Source organism: Musca autumnalis, unplaced genomic scaffold (genome assembly GCF_047663935.1).
Source record: "Musca autumnalis isolate F117 unplaced genomic scaffold, ASM4766393v1 scaffold_1, whole genome shotgun sequence".
NCBI lineage: Eukaryota > Metazoa > Arthropoda > Insecta > Diptera > Muscidae > Musca > Musca autumnalis.
Genome location: NW_027411644.1, coordinates 298,639,208 through 298,656,966, shown reverse-complemented (window position 1 = coordinate 298,656,966; position 17,759 = coordinate 298,639,208). Strand labels below are relative to the sequence as shown.

Below are 17,759 nucleotides of genomic sequence, written 5' to 3'. Positions count from 1 at the left end.
TGCTCATATAACTTTTTAAAATTTGTCACCAAACTAAGTGTGGATCAAAAAGCTTTTTCGGACCATATGCCCCTTCATCTAGAAATCAAAGTTCTAACTAATAATCCGAAAAGTAGCGAAAATGATCCTCAAGAGTTTAAGAAGCTTCACTGGAACAACAAATATAATATGCAATATAAACAGAATCTTTCTAGGATTACTGCAAATTTATGCTTTTCTCAAAACTCATCAGTAAACGATATGGTTGAATCAATTGTAACGAAGATAAAACAAGCTAACGTTGTAAAAAGTAACAAAGCATTTTTTGAGCCTAAACAGAAGTGGTTTGATTGGCAATGTTTTCGATTGAGAGCCAATATGATAAGAAACTTAAAGAAGTACCGACAATTTCATACTTTAGCAAATAGAAATAGCTACATTTTGTCAAGATCAAAGTTTAGATCGGTGTGCTCAGCGAAGAAACAAGAATTATACAATAGCAATCTTAAAAAACTTGACACTATCAAATGCAGTAAGGACTGGTGGATGTTATCAAAATCATTAACAAATCGCGTTCGACCCGCCAGTGGTAACCTTACCGCAGAACAGTTTAGAACTCATTTTGAAGACATGCATAATAATGTTAGTGAAGTTCCTATTAATTGGTGCGTACCTTACGTCGTAGACCCTTTTTTGGATTCACCATTTGAATTCTTCGAGTTAAATAAAGTTCTTAACAATCTAAAGTTAGAGAAATCTCCAGGCCAAGACGGTATACCGTATGAATTTTATAAATATGCTCCCCGCAACTTTTTAAATGAGTTACTTATGGTTTTCAATAAGATTTTTCTTAGCGAAGAAATCCCATCATCTTTCACGCAATCGATATTGATACCTTTGTTCAAAAAGGGTGACCCGAATAATGCTGCAAACTACAGAGGCTTATCACTTATGGATACTGCATCAAAAATTTTCAATAGTATCTTACTAAACCGCATTAATCACTGGCTAGCACGGAAACAAGTTTTAAATGAATTTCAAGCTGGATTTAGGAAAGATTATTCTACAGTCGACAACATATTTAATCTTACCAATGCAGTCGCCCTCCATAGAATCACAAATAAACACACCTTTGCCTTTTTTGTAGATTTCTCGACTGCTTTTGACTTGATTCCCAGAAATAGCCTGTTCTATAAATTGTCTTCTATTGGTCTGTCAACAAAAATTATTAGGATATTGCAAGGTATATATAAAAATACAACAACTAAGATTTGGGATGGCAACTGTTTTTCAAAGTCGTTCTCTGTAAAAGCTGGCGTGAAACAAGGTTGTATATTAAGTCCTACATTATTCTCGTTATATGTTAATGATCTACCAGATCAGCTACCAGGTGGAATTTGTGTAGCAGACACGAATATTAAAGTACTGCTTTACGCCGATGACATTGTCATTTTGTCTGACTCGTCTTCTGGTCTACAAGAAATGATTAATTCACTGCAGTTGTACTGTCTTAAATGGCATCTAAAAGTTAACTTGTCGAAATCCAAAATAATGGTTTTCCGTAAAGGTAGTAGATTATCGGCGAATTTAAAATGGTACTATGATAACCATGAAATTGAAACCGTTAACAGATATACATATCTTGGGGTAGAAATAACATATAATTTATCATTTACTTCTCATTTGCAGAAAAAACTTACGTCGTCGAAAATGGCTATTAACTCTACTTGGTCTAAATATATAAACCATCCAAAAATTGCTAAAGACAATAAATTAAAAATTTTCAATGCTTGCTCAAGATCGATAATGTTTTACGCAGCACAAATATGGGGATTTGAAAAGTACGAATTTGTAGAGAAATTATTGAGATTTTTTGTTAAGAAAATGTTGTACCTTCCGAACAATACACCCAACTATATGATACACTTAGAAACTGGACTCCCCACATTATATTCCTATACTTTGAAACTACATTTTTCTTACATAAACAGGGTGCTACGATTAAACCCTCAAAGATTACCTCGCATACTCGCTCAAAAGGTCATTGATTTGAATATTTATTGGGCCAATGAATGGTCAAACATTTGTGAAAGAATACATTATTTCCCGCCGGATAACAATGTTCCAATAAGTAATTATTGTAAAGACATCATAGATGCATTGAATATCAGTGAAAAATCAGATTTTTGTAATAGTGCGCTTAATTCACAATTCCATGATCTTTATCCTCGCTTGGACTATAATCAAACTGAATCTCTTACCAAAAATTTTTCATCACATATTACAAGTCTGATTATAAAGGCCAGAGGAGGCTTACTTAATTTAAATTCCAGAAGTTTTACAAGTAGCAACGACAATAATGTCCTGTGTACAATTTGTAATATGAATGAATATGAAAACACATTCCATTTTATTGGCGCATGTCCTATTTATAGTGAATTCAGAAGTATATACTTTGGAAAAATTCAACTTTCAGAAAATGAAGTAATTGAAGCTTTAAATGGTACGAATTATCTCTCACTGTATAAATATATTATATCTTGTATAAAGTATAGAAATCTAATATTAAGCGAATATGCATAAATTAAAAAAAAAATACATTGAAATTTAAATATTGCTTAACTATTAATTAAATGGCTAACAGCAATATAGCTTTGCCAAATATACATATATAGATGTTACTTACACTAAATACAAATGTTAATGTTAAGATCTAACTATATACACGTGTAATACCATCTATTAACAAAATAAAAAAAAAAAAAAAAAAATATTAATAAGAAGTTTTTTGAGAATTTGCGTGTGAAAATGGCTTAGTAGTTTTTCCATTGCAAATTAATATGGATTTATACAAAACGTAAAAGGTATATGAAATGACAGTAAAGATACATGACAGATTAAGTATTCGCGTCAAGTGGAGGTTGAGTTATCACACCTTAAATACCAATTATATTACCTCCTCATTTTACACTGTTGAAAATGCTTTCATTTTTCAAACCAAACTAATAACAAATTTCCAAAATAATATCTGCCACTTAACACATTTGCAATGCAGTTGCGAAATTATCCAAAGCTTTGTTTAATATTTCGTGTTCCCCAACTAATAAAATCTGCCAAAATACAATTTAATTTTTGTAGTAAGCTTTTGTTTTATTTTTTTAAATAAAATTTAAGTAATAATAAATTATTTCAAATAAAAATATTAATACAACAATCTTTTATTCTCGTAGAGTACGTGCTTATGGTCCTGGTATTGAACCCATTGGTCCAGTTGTGGGTGCTCCAGCCAATTTCACCGTGGAAACCTTCTCCGCCGGCAAAGGTAAGTCGATCTCTTCTTTTAAAATAAGTTTCTTTATTGATTCCTTTACTTTCTTCGACAGGTCAAGTTGATGTTGAAATCATCTCTCCCGATGGTTTGGTTGAAAAAGCCGATGTCCGTTTCAACAATGACAAGAATCTCACCTACTCCATTTCGTATGTCCCCAAAATGGAGGGTGAACACAAGGTTATTGTGAAATTCTCTGGTCGTGATATTCCCAAGAGTCCCTTCCCCGTTAAGGTTGAAGGTCATGCTGGTGATGCTTCCAAAGTTAAGGTTACCGGTCCTGGTATCCAACCCAGCGGTGTGGTTATTAGCAAACCCACATTCTTTGATATTCTAACCCATGATGCTGGTCGCGGAGTGCCCGAGGTCATTATCATTGACCCTGCCAATCACAAGACCTCGGTAGCTGCCAAGGTTAGACAATTGGAAAATGATGTTTGGAGATGTGAATATGTTTCCGCCTTGCAAGGTTTGCATTCGGTCAATGTATTCTATGCCGGTACACCCATACCCAACAGTCCCTTCCCCGTGAAAATTGCTCCCCTCTCAGATGCCAAGCGTGTACGTGCCTCTGGCAGAGGTCTCCAACCCAATGGTGTTCGCGTTGGGGATGATGCTGATTTTAAGATTTATACCGAAGGTGCTGGTGAAGGTATCCCCGAGGTGAGAATTGTCGGTCCCGGTGGTATGAATGAAAATGTGGCCATGTCCAAATTGGATGCCCATACCTATGAGTGCCATTATTTCCCCAACAAAGAGGGTAGATATGTAGCTGTGGTTACATTTGCCGGCCAAGAAATCAACAAGTCACCATTTGAGGTTAAGGTTGGGCCCAAGAAGGATTCCAATATTGTAGCCTTTGGCCCTGGTTTGGTGGGTGGTGTTGTCGGCTACCCGGCTGCCTTTGTGGTTGAAACAAATGGCGAAACTGGTGCTTTAGGATTTACAGTAGCTGGTCCTTCTCAGGCTGAGATTGAATGTCACGATAATGGTGATGGTTCCGCTTTGGTCAAATATCATCCAACCGCACCCGGTGAATATGCTGTGCATATTTTGTGTGATAACGAGGATATACCCAAGTCGCCATTTATTACACAAATTTTACCCAAAACTGATTATCACCCGGAGAAGGTTAAGGCCTGGGGTCCAGGTTTGGAAAAGAATGGTGTATCCATTAATGAGCCAACCAGTTTTACCGTGGATGCCACACAGGGTGGTCCAGCTCCCTTGGATGTTATTGTAGAGGATATCTATGGCAAGAGATTGCCGGTGGATGTTAAAAATCAACCAGATGGTACTAAGTTGTGTACTTATACCCCCGTTTCGGGTACACCTCACACTGTAGAGGGTAAGTAAATAAGAAATTAGGAACACACCTAAGGGAAATTTATTAATTTTTGTTTTTTCTTCTTTAGTTAACTTTGGTGGTGTTGCCTCGGCCGATTCTCCCCATCGCGTCTATGTTGGTTTGCCCGTTGATGCCAACAAGGTCCAAGCCTTTGGCCCCTGGTTCCAACCTGGTGTCCATCCCAATGCCCCCACCCATTTCAATGTCGATTGCCGTGATGCTGGCGAGGCTGAATTGAAGGTTAAAATTGTCCACGAAGAAACCAAAGTGGAGATACCCTGTCGCATAATTGACAACGAAGATCAAACCTATTCCGTTGAGGTTATACCACCCACCAAGGGTGCCTATACCACAACCATGACCTATGGTGGCCAACCAGTGCCTTTGGGCCAAAAAGTAATGGTTGAACAACAAATCGATGTATCCAAAATCAAGGTTGATGGCTTAGAACCAAGTAAGTATTTTCCACCTGTTAAAAACAGACTTGCACTCAAACATTCACACACACACACCGCCACACATTCATAAACATTTCATTACATAAACACAATTTATCAATTGGGTTTTCATTCCGTGGAAGCCCAAAGAACCTCTAAACCTTAAAACAAAAAGAAATGTCCATCATCTAAGACCAACAACTTTCGTTACAAACTCATTTACCTACAAGCTGCACCATTAAATAGTCTCCAGCAGTTTCGTATTATTACCCATGGCCTACCCAAGGCCGATTTGGCGGTAACCATAACCAGTCCCTCGGGAAGTCGTGTCAAGGCCCATGTTATACCCACAGCCGAAGGTTTCCTGGTGAATTTCACACCCACTCAGCTGGGTGAATATCTATTGAGTATATGCTTTGGCGGTACACCCATTACGCCAAGACCATTCCGTTTACAATGTTTAAGTGGCAGTGATTCGAATAAGGTGCGAGCTTTTGGCCCAGGTCTGGAGAAGGGTTTGGTTGGACAACCGGCGGAGTTTATGATCGATACCCGTGGCGCTGGGCAAGGAGGTTTGGGTGTAACCGTCGAAGGACCCTGTGAAGCAGCCATTAATTGTCGTGACAATGGAGATGGAACTTGTAATGTGGCCTATCTACCCACCGAAGCCGGAGACTATACTGTAAATATAACATTTAATGAGCGCCATATAAGCGGATCACCATTCCAACCGATTATCTATCCATTGCCGAATCTCAGCAATACACGTGTTAGTGGTATCGGCATACAGCCACATGGTAGGCTATAATGGCAAACTGTTAGTTGTTGTTTTAATTGTTCTCTTCTAATGTTCCGTTTTGCGCTGTTGCTGTGATGCTGCAAGCCGATTCCATTATCGAAAAGAAAATCTAAACAAACAAACCTAAAGACAAAAAGTAAAGCTCCTCTCTAATGAAATTAAAAAAGAAAACAAAGCAAAAATGCTTCCAATGTCAAAATGCAAACAAAAGCATGTATCCTATGCCGAAATGCTACTGCTTGCTATTACAGAGCAAAGCAAGCGCTCAGCCAGCAGCTAATAACCCCGCCAAAGCTTTTTTGTTTTAAAAACCCAGCTGACCCCCGTTCACCCAACACATTGATGCATGCCATATTTTTATGTTAATTTATTTTTAAGTTTTTTTTATAGTATAATTATATGGATAACACATTATGGACCCAATAATTGCAACTAGATGAAAGGGGGATTTTTATATCCTCAGCCTTTAGCCTCACAAGGGTATACACCCTCTGATAGGATAAAAAGTCTTCTTCATTAAAATAATATAATTAATATCCACAACGTGGATAAATTATTTATTCACCAAAGTGGATACGTTTTTTTATACACAAACGTGGATAATTTTTTTATCCACAAACGGATAATTTATTTATCCAAAAAATTGGATAATTTATTTATCCACAAACGTGGATAATTTGCTTATGCAGAAGCGTTGATAATTTACTTATCCACAAACGTGGATAATTTATTTATCCACTAATGTGGATAATTTATTTATCCACTAATGTGGATATTTTATTTATCCACTAATGTGGATAATTAATTTATCCACTAATGTGGAAAATTAATTTATCCACTAATGTGGATAATTAATTTATCCAAAAACTGGATAAAATATTTATTCACGAACGTAAAGAATTAATCTACCAAGGTAAATAATTTATTTATCCACCAATGTGGATAGTTTATTTATCCACAAACGTGGATAATTTATTTATCCAAAAAATTGGATAATTTATTTATCCACAAAAGTGGATAAGTTTCTTATCCACGATCGTCTATAATTTATTTATCCACAAAGGTGGATAATTATTTATCCACAAATGTTGATAATTTATTTATCCACAAACGTGGATAATTAATTTATCCACAAACGTTGATACTTTATTTATCCACAAAAGTGGATAATTTATTTATCCACAAATAAGGATTGTCTATTAATATACAAACGTGGATAATTTATTTATCCTCGAATGTGGATAATTTATTTATCCATGAACGTGGATAATTTATTTATCCAAAAACGTGGATAATTTATTTATCCAAAAAACGTGACTAATTTATTTATCCATGAACGTGGATAATTTATTTATCCACAAAAGTGGTTAATTTTTTATACACCAATGTGGATAATTTATTTATTCGCCAATGTGGATAATTTATTTATCCACCAATGTGGATAATTTATTTATCTACAAACTTGGATAATTTATCCATCCACAAACGTAGATAAATTGACTAGAAACGTGGATAAAATATTTACTCACTAACACGGATAATTTATTTATCCACAAACGTGGATAATTTATTTATCCACAAACGTGGATAAAATATTTATTCTCCAACGTGGATAAAATATTTATTCTCCAACGTGGATAATTTGTTTATCCAGAAACGTGGATAAAATATTTATTCACCAAAGTGGATAATTTATTTATCCAGAAACGTGGATAAAATATTTATTCACCAACGTGGATAATTTATTTATCCAGAAAAGTGGATCAAATACTTATTCACCAACGTGGATAATTTCTTTGTCGATGGATATATTATTTATCCACAAAAGTGGATAATTTTTCTATCCACATATGTGCATAATTTATTTATCAACCAATGCGGATAATTTATTTATCCACCAGTATGGATAATATATTTATCCACCAATGTGGATAATTTATTTATCTACAAACTTGGATAATTTATTCATCCACAAACGTAGATAAATTGACTAGAAACGTGGATAAAATATTTATTTATCCAGAAACGTGGATAAAATATTTATTCACCAACACGGATAATTTATTTATCCACAAACGTGGATAATTTATTTATCCACAAACGTGGATAAAATATTTATTCTCCAACGTGGATAATTTGTTTATCCAGAAACGTGGATAAAATATTTATTCACCAACGTGGATAATTTATTTATCCAGAAACGTGGATAAAATATTTATTCACCAACGTGAATAATTTCTTTGTCTATGGATAAATTATTTATCCACAAAAGTGGATATTTTTTTATCCACATATGTGCATAATTTATTTATCAACCAATGCGGATAATTTATTTATCCACCAGTATGGATAATATGTTTATCCACCAACGTGGATAATTAATTTATCCACAAACATGGATAATTTATTTATCTACAAACTTGGATAATTTATCCATCAACAAACGTAGATAAATTGACTATTGACTAATGGATAATTTATTCATTTATCACAGGGGATAATTTTGTATCTACGTAGATAATTTATGTATCAACGAAAACGGATAATTTATTTATCCACGAATGTGGATAATTTATTTATCCTCGAACGTGGACAATTTATTTATCCACAAACGTGGATATAATATTTATTCACCAACGTGGATAATTTATTTATCCACAAATGTGGATAAAATATTTATTCACCATCGTGGATAATTTCTTTATCGATGGATAAATTATTTATCCACAAAAGTGGATAATTTTTTTATCCACCTATATGGATAATTTATTTATCCACCAAAGTGGATCATATATTTATCCACCAATGTGGATAATATATTTATCCACCAATGTGGATAATTTATTTATCCACAAACGTGGATAAAATATTTATCCACAAACGTGGATAATTTATTTATCCACAAACGTGGATAATTTATTTATCCGCAAACGTGAATCTTTTATTTATCCACAAAAGTAGATCAATTATTTATCCACAAACGTGGATAATTTATTTACCCACAAACGTGGATAATTTATTTATCCACAAACGTGGAAAATTTATTTATCCAGAAACGTGGATAATTTATTTATCCACAAACGTGGATTATTTATTTATCCACAAAAGTGGATCATTTATTTATCTACAAACGTGGATAATTTATTTATCCACCGAATTGGATAATTTATTTATCCACCGAATTGGATAATTTATTTATCCACCGAATTGGATAATTTATTTATCCACCGAATTGGATAATTTATTTATCCACCAAGTTGGATAATTTATTTATCCGCGAAAGTGGATAATTTATTTATCCACAAAAGTGAATAATTTGTTTATCCACAAACGTGGATAATTTATTTATCCACAAACGTGGATAATTTATTTATCCACAAACGTGGATAATTTATTTATCCACAAACGTGGATAATTTATTTATCCACAAACGTGGATAATTTATTTATCCACAAACGTGGATAATTTATTTATCCACAAACGTGGATAATTTATTTATCCACAAACGTGGATAATTTATTTATCCACAAACGTGGATAATTTATTTATCCACAAACGTGGATAATTTATTTATCCACAAACGTGGATAATTCATTTATCCACAAACGTGGACAATTTTTTTATCCACAAACGTGGATAATTTATTTATCCACAAACGTGGAAAATGTATTTATCCACAAACGTGGATAATTTATTTATCCACAATCGTGGATAATTTATTTGTCCACAAACGTGGACAATTTTTTTATCCACAAACGTGGATATTTTATTTATCCACAAACGTGGATAACTTATTTATCCACAAACGTGGATAAATCCACAAACGTGGATAATTTATTTATCCACAAACGTGGATAATTTATTTATCCACAGACGTGGATAATTTATTTATCCACAAACGTGGATAATTTATTTATCCACAAACGTGGATAATTTATTTATCCACAAACGTGGATAATTTATTTATCCACAAACGTGGATAATTTATTTATCCACGAACGTGGATAATTTATCCATGAAGTTGAAAATTGTATTTATCCACAAATGCGGATAACTAACTTTATCCACCAATGTGGAATATTTATTGATCCACAAACGGGGATAATTTATTTGTCCACAAACGTGGATAATTTACTTTATCCACAAATGTGGAAAATTTATTTATCCACAAAAGTTGATAATTTATTTATCCACGAACGTGGATAATTTATTTATCCACAAACGCGGATAACTTACTTTATCCACCAATGTGGAATATTTATTTATCCACAAACGTGGATAATTTATTTGTCCACAAACGTGGATAACTTATTTTATCCGCCAATGTGGAAAATTTCTTTAGCCACAAAAGTTGATAATTTATTTATCCACAAAAGTTGATAATTTATTTATCCACAAAAGTTGATAATTTATTTATCCACAAAAGTTGATAATTTATTTATCCACCAATGTGGAACATTTATTTATGCACAAAAGTGGATAATTTTTTTATGCACAAAAGTGGATAATTTATTTATCCGCCAAATTGGATCATTTATTTATCCCCCTAAGTGCTTCCTAACATCATAACCCAAAAATTTTATTTTTCTGCCACTGAAGGAATTTCGAATTATTTCTCCTAATATCATTGTTGTTTTTGTTTTTCTTTCCGCCAAAGTAATTGTTGTAACATTTTTCCGTTAAATATCCAAAAATTAACAAATTGTAACTTTAACTTTATCAAAATTTCAAATACACATTTTTTTCTTCTCTCCCCCACAGGTGTCATCATGAACGAAAAAACCGATTTTATGGTGGATATGAGCAAGGTTGGTGCCAACATAGATTCCAAGAAACTCTCCTGCTCTGTGTTCGATCCCAAGGGACAAATGTTGCCCAGTGAAATATTGCCTGGTCCCACAAATGACGTGTTCCGCATCATGTATACCCCCTTCGAAGCTGGTCGCCATACCATTGAATTGTTGTACGATAACATTCCTGTGCCCGGCTCACCATTCGTTGTGAATGTCAAGAGCGGTTGTGATCCCAGCCGTTGCAAGGCCTATGGTCCTGGTTTGAAACGTGGTTTTGTCAATGAAAAGAATAAATTTGTCATTGAAACAAAAGGTGCTGGTAAAGGAGGTTTGTCGTTGGCCATTGAAGGACCTTCGGAGGCTAAATTGACATGTATTGATAATCGTGATGGTAGCTGTGATGTGGATTATTTGGCCACAGAAGTTGGTGAATATGATATTTCAATACGTTTTGCTGATAAGCACATACCCGGTTCTCCATTCACTGTCTATGTGGAAGAACGTTCTGACCCCTCCAAGGTTAAGGTTTATGGTCCTGGTATTGAACATGGTGAGGTACGTGAAGGTGTGCCCACACACTTCTTTATTGATGTACAAGATGCTGGACCTGGTCGCATTGCTGTGAAGATACAAAATTCGGAAGGTAAACCCATTGAGGATTTGCGTGTGGAGGAGAAAGGTGATGGTATCTATTGTGTCCACTATTCACCACCCAAGGAGGGTTCAGTGCTGACGTGTACCATTACATTTGCTGATACTGAAGTGCCATGCAGGTGAGTGTAAAAAGAGGGAGAGAGAAATTGAGAGAGATTTGATAGAATAATCTTGTGTATTGTTCTTTTAGTCCCTTCGTAATGACCGTATTCCCCAAGTCCGAACCCCACAAGGTCAAAATCAAGGGTGTCAATGACAAGAGAAAAACTCCTGCCTCCCGCCCAGCTGAATTTGAGGTTGATACCAAAAAGGCTGGCCAAGCTGATATTGATGTTGACATTAAAAATCCCAAGGGTAAGGCCGTTAAGCCACGCCTGCAAGAAATCAACGAAGGCACCTATGTGGTATCCTTTGTGCCCGATGAATGCGGTACCTATATGGTTAGCATTAAATATGGTGGCCAAGAAATTGAGGGTTCACCCTTCAAATTGGAAGCCTTCCAAACCGGCGAAGCCAAGAAATGTAAATTGGTTGAAGAGGCACCCAAAATTCAACCCTCAGGCAGCAAGAGCCACTTGACGGTGGATGCCCGTGAAGCAGGCGATGGTGCTGTGACATGTAAGATTGCCTCCAAGACAGGAAAGTAAGTAAACTTGAAGAAGAGAACTTCTCAATAATTTTGAGACTAATTTGATACCTGCACTTTCAGGGAAATTGTGGACATTGATGTTATTGAAAAGGATGGTTTCTTCGATATCTTCTATGCCCTAAACGATCCCGGAGATTACGATATCAATGTAAAATTCGGTGGTAAAGACATACCCAATGGTAGCTTCTCCATTAAGGTAGTTTGATTATAAAATAATTTGTTTTTAAGCAAAAAAAAACTTTACTCCACTCTCTTAAAGCCAAGCCAAAGTTGAAGCTATCTATCTCTCTCTAGTCTATGCCTAGTGATTTGTTACAAACATACATAGAATAGAAGGTCCCCTAATTAAATTAGCAATTATTGAACAAAAATTAAGCTATTTTATTAGTACAACAACAATTGTCTTTCAAATATAGAACACACAATTTCACAAACAGTTTAATTAAAAAACTCTTAACTTTTTGTTCTTCTGTTTAGTTTCTATTTCTAGTCTTACATTAATTTCATTTTGTTTTTAAATAAAAAAATAAATCATCAAAAACCAAAAAACATTTACAAACAATTGTATGACAATAAAACAAACAAAAAAAACTTTTGATTTCCCTCAAAAAAAGAAAAACCAAAAAACTGTTCCCAAAATACAATACCAAAAACTTCCAGTAAGACTTTTTTCAATATGCATGCCCTACTATTTTTTAATTAAAAAAATCAAAATAATTACATCAAAAATTGCTTAATTTTGTTCGCTCTACAAATTAATGCTTAATATTTTTTCACATGTTTTTATATTTTTTACAGAATTATTTTTTATAAATAATATTTATTTTTTAATTTAAGCTGTTTGTGTTTTTTGTGTCCTTAACATGTTGTTTTTTGTAATTATTTTTTTATCCAATTCAATTGATTAATTTTTTTACCAAATGCCTAATCAATAATTGCTAATTTAGTTTATAACCTTCACAGAAGAGTAGAAAGATTTGACAAACGACTTAAAAACAAAAGTCAATTCTTATTTTGCACTCTGCGCTTTCAATTTTTCTTTTGAAATACCACCCATAACGCCAAAAGCCACAGCAACAACAACAGCAGCTGCCAGCAGTAATATTATTAACTTAATGCCTCGCCCTAATTATTTTTTCTATATTGAAGTTAATAACATTTTAGTTTTATAACGGAATATCATCAGGTAAGTCAAGAAACATAAAAACTATACATACATACGTATTGATTCTATATTGAAATTGTAATGACAAAAAAACTGTATCCTCTGTAGGGGATAAAATCTATAAAATTATTTTCCAGTGGTCTTCACATCTGATTCAAAGATGATATTACTTCCTTTCCCAATTAATACTACTTCATTTTATTGTCACACAGCCTTTAGTGTAAGAGATCTAAAAGGACCCCCTCAAGTAGTAGTGGTAGTAGACCAGATCAGTGAAGAGTAGAATCTACCCAAATGAAAATGTATATATGACCAGTTATTTAAATCCAACCAACCAACATGTAGTTCATTGAACCTCGCCTTAAATATTCCTTCGTTTATTTCTCAAAAAGAACCATAAATGGATTTCCTTTCGACTCAATCCTTTACTCTGTCTCTCTGTTTTTTATACCCTCAGCATTTCTGCTAACGAGGGTATATACACTTTCATACGGGCAAAATGTGCCTCATCGAAATAATGGTTTTAGACCCCAAGTATGTTTGGACGAAATGTGTTTCAGACAATTTGGAGTTGATTTAGCCATGTCCGTCCGTCTGTCTGTCCGTCTGTCTGGCTGGTGCGCACGATAACTCTCGAACGGAGCAACCGATTCGGTTCAAAATTTGGCTTTCGTAATATTTTGCCCAAACTTAGTCTAAGTTCGAAGATGGGTTTTATCGGTCCACTCCTTCCGGTACCTCCCCCACAAAAGTTCGAAAATGTTCGGAAAATTTGTGCGCACGATAACTCTTGAAGGGAGTAACTGATTTGGCCCACACTTTGTACATCGTGAAAGTTCTACCAGACTTAGAAGAAGTTTAAAAATGGACTCAATCGTTCCACTCCTTCGGGTACCTCCCACACAAAATTTCGGAAAAGTTCAGTTTAGGACCTGCTCTCGAATCGCTTTGATTTTTATTGTAGCAACTTGTATTCGCTGTCCCCCATACGACGGTACAAGTTTCATAAGGGGCAAGTCCATACTTCCTGTGAAAATAGCCTGAAAGGTGCAAAAAACCCCTATAACACTGTGTAGTGGTTGGAGCACAAGATAAATCTTGAGCGCATCTGCCAATTCGGTCGAAAATTTGGCCTTCGTAATATTTTGTCCAAACATAGTTTAAGTTCGAAGATAAACCATGTCGGTCCACTCCTTCAGGTACCTCCCTCACAAAAATTCAAAAATCTTCGGAACAAAAAAAATATGCGCACGATAACTCTTGAAGGGAGTGACTGATGTAATCCATACTCTGCACATCCTAATATATCTAACAGGTATATATCAGGTTCGAATATGGACTATATTTGTGCACTCCTTTGGGTACTTCCCACAAAAAATTTCGGATAAGTTCACTTTAAGACCTGCTCTTGAATCACTTTGATTTTTTGAAGCGATTTGCATTCGCTACCTCCATTACGACGGTAAAAGTTTTTTTCAGGAGCAGGTCCATATTTCTTGCGAAAACATCCCGAAAGGTGTAAAAAGCCCTATGTCACCATATGTGGCCCTCGAACTGTTCTAGCGATTTGGTGCAACATTTGGTCTTCGTCATATTTTATCCAAACTTAGTTTCATGGGGCAATACCGGTCCCCAACTTCCCGGTACTTCTTCCCAATATTTAAAAAAATGTCACTAACATGTTAGGACGATATCACTTGAATGGTGCAACCAAACTTTGGATCTCCTATTATTTTGGCAAATTTAGTTTAACTTCTAAAATGGCCCATATCGGTCCTCCCTAAGGGTACCCCCCCCCCTCCCCACAAAAGTTCAACATTTGTGTTAATACACATTTTTGTCGGCAAGTTCAAATGTTGAAAAAGGGCACACAATTCTGAAGAGACGCTAAATATATTCTATCTGTCCGTAGATGAAAGTTTCAATTCACATTGGCTGAGGGTATACCTCTGTAGGCAAAGCCGACTGACACTTTTTTACTTGTTAATTAAACCTTTAACTATGTCAGTGTCAGTACACAAGTGGTGCCACTAGAGGTTTATACAACACCGATATTGACTTACTTAATTAGCTGGCCCATTACAGAACATTTGTTCCATAGACCGAACTAAGAAAATATCTCCAATTCTCTCTGTTTAGTGCTTCCCTTTCAGGAATACCGCGTCTTGTCATCTCTTCGTGCACTTGTTTGCGCCATCTATTCTTTGGCCTGGCAATTCTGCGTGCACCGCCATGTGGTTCGAATTTATACGCCTTTTTAGCGGGTTCATCATCGCTCATTCTTATGATATGGCCTAGCCAACGTAATCGCTGCCTCTCGATACGTTTAACTATATTGATGTCGTTGTATAGCAGATACAGCTCGTGGTTCATACGACGTCGATATTCACCGTCAACGCAGATTGGTCCGAAGATCTTTTGAAGAATTTTTCTCTCAAACACACCAAGCACTGCCATGTCTGCTTGCGCAAGTACCCAGGCTTCGGAGCCATACATCAGCACGGGTAGTATCAGTGTTTTGTAAAGCGTTATTTTTGTTTGACGAGTTGTGGCTTTGTTTTTGAAGTGCTTACTTAAGCCAAAGTAGCATCTGTTGGCCAATACAATTCTTCTTTTTATTTCACAACTGATGTCGTTTGTTGTGTTACCACGGCGGTGCCGAGGCATACGATGTCTTTTACTACCTCAAAATTATAGGAACCAACTTCAACAGTTGGTACGATATCAATGGACGCATTGCGCGTCGACACCATCAACTTGGTCTTCTCACCGTTTACCGCCAGACCCACTTTAGCAGATTCTCCTTCGACCTTTATAAAGGTATCAGTTACTTCTTTTACTGATCGACCCATGATGTCTATATCATCAGCATAAGCAAGTAACATGTGAATATTGGTGTAGATTGTGTCACTTCTTTTGACGTTTGCCTCTCGTAAAACCTTTTCTAGCAGGATGTTGAAAAGATCACACGAAAGGCTGTCTCCTTGCCTGAAACCTCTTTTGGAACAAAACTCTTCGGAGAGGTTCTTTCCTATTTTAGCTGAAGATCTTGTGTCAGAGTCATTTTACAAAGCCGAATGAGCTTTGGGGGATACCAAATTCAGACATTGCTTGGAATACCCTTAAAATCCCTTTAAAATCGACAAAAAGGTGGTAGGTGTCGATCAGCATCTCTTGGGTCTTCTCCAGGATTTGTCTCAAGGTAAATATCTGGTCAATGGTGGATTTGCCAGGTCTAAAGCCGCACTGATAGGGTCCAATAATTTCATTGACCATAGGCGTTAGTCTCTCACACAACATGCCAGATTCTATCTTATATGCAATAGGGAGCAGACTTATGCCCCTGTAATTGGAGCACACAGTCTTATCACCCTTCTTGTGGACTGGACATAGGATGCTCACGTTCCAATCGTCGGGTACGCGTTCTTCCTGCCAGATGGTGCTAACTAGCTGATGCATACACCTTATCAGCGTGTCGCCTCCGGTTTTAAACAGCTCGGCTGGCAAGCCATCGGCTCCTGCTGCCTTATTATTCTTCAGCCGGTTTATTGCTGTCTTTACCTCATCCTGGCTGGGCGGTACACATTCAATACCATATTCTGGGATTGGATCTGTGGTAGCTTCGTCGACTTCGTTACTATTGGATACCAACAGTTTGGAAAAATGCTCTTTCCATATACTTAGCACACTATCTGTATCAGTTACCAGATTACCTTGCTGGTCTTTAAAGGAGGATGCGCCTCTACCAAAGCCATCAGTTTGATGTTTTACTCTTTGGTAGAACTTTCGGACTTCATTGTGGCTCCTGTACATCTCGATTTGTTCACACTCCCGCTTTTCCATCTCACTTTTTCATGCGGTAAAGACGTTTCTCCTCTCTCCTTTTCTCCCGATACCTCTCTCGTGTGCTACGCGTTGCTACCGAGTGTAAAGTAGCCCTATATGCCGCATTTTTCTCTTCGGTAGCAGCACGACACTCCTGGTCATACCATGGATTCCTTGGTGGAGGTCTCTGGTAGCCAAGTACTGATTTTGCGGCTGTTTGCATGGAGTGGGCAAAGTTGTGCCATTGTCCTGATATGTTATCGGGAAGAGGAGTGGTTTGATTAAGCAGTTGGGCCAGTTGAGTGGAATATGCTGTGGCTATCTGTTGTGATTGCAGCTTACCCATGTCCAACTTCCGTGTTGTGTCTGTTCGCACTTTGTTTGCTACGATTAATCTGGTACGTACCTTTGCTGCAACAAGGTAGTGGTCCGGGTCTATGTTTGCACCTCGGAACGATCGTACATCCAACACGCTTGATGCATGTCTTCCATCTATCACAACGTGATCGATTTGATTTCTTGTTTTCTGATCTGGATACAGCCAGGTGCCCTTATGAATATCGAGATGCTTAAATCTGCTGCTGCTAACTACCATGTTTTTTGCAGCTGCAAAGTCTTTCAGCCTCATACCATTGTCAGATGTTTCACTGTGGAGACTGAATTTCCCGACTGTTGGGCCATAGATATTCTCCCTTCCAATTTCGGCATTAAAATCGCCTAGAATAATTTTAATGCCATGGGCAGGACAACGTTCATATGATTCTTCTAAGCGCTCGTAAAAT

General features: G+C 36.2%; 1 protein-coding gene across 23 annotated transcripts in view; it reads left to right on the top strand.

Moving 5' to 3' along the window:
* Positions 1-17,759, top strand: part of cher (filamin A protein cher) — a 261,724-nt gene that overhangs the window by 167,779 nt on the left and 76,186 nt on the right. For 13 of the 23 annotated variants that reach the window (XM_073961896.1, XM_073961898.1, XM_073961894.1 and 10 more), the window contains 7 exons: positions 3,210-3,301; positions 3,363-4,655; positions 4,723-5,109; positions 5,323-5,889; positions 10,653-11,457; positions 11,529-11,981; positions 12,048-12,183. In XM_073961896.1, coding sequence (XP_073817997.1) covers positions 3,210-3,301; positions 3,363-4,655; positions 4,723-5,109; positions 5,323-5,889; positions 10,653-11,457; positions 11,529-11,981; positions 12,048-12,183 — 3,733 coding nt within the window. The remainder of the gene's footprint in view (positions 1-3,209; positions 3,302-3,362; positions 4,656-4,722; positions 5,110-5,322; positions 5,890-10,652; positions 11,458-11,528; positions 11,982-12,047; positions 12,184-17,759) is intronic. The other 10 variants (XM_073961907.1, XM_073961905.1, XM_073961902.1 and 7 more) reach the window with 1 other exon arrangement.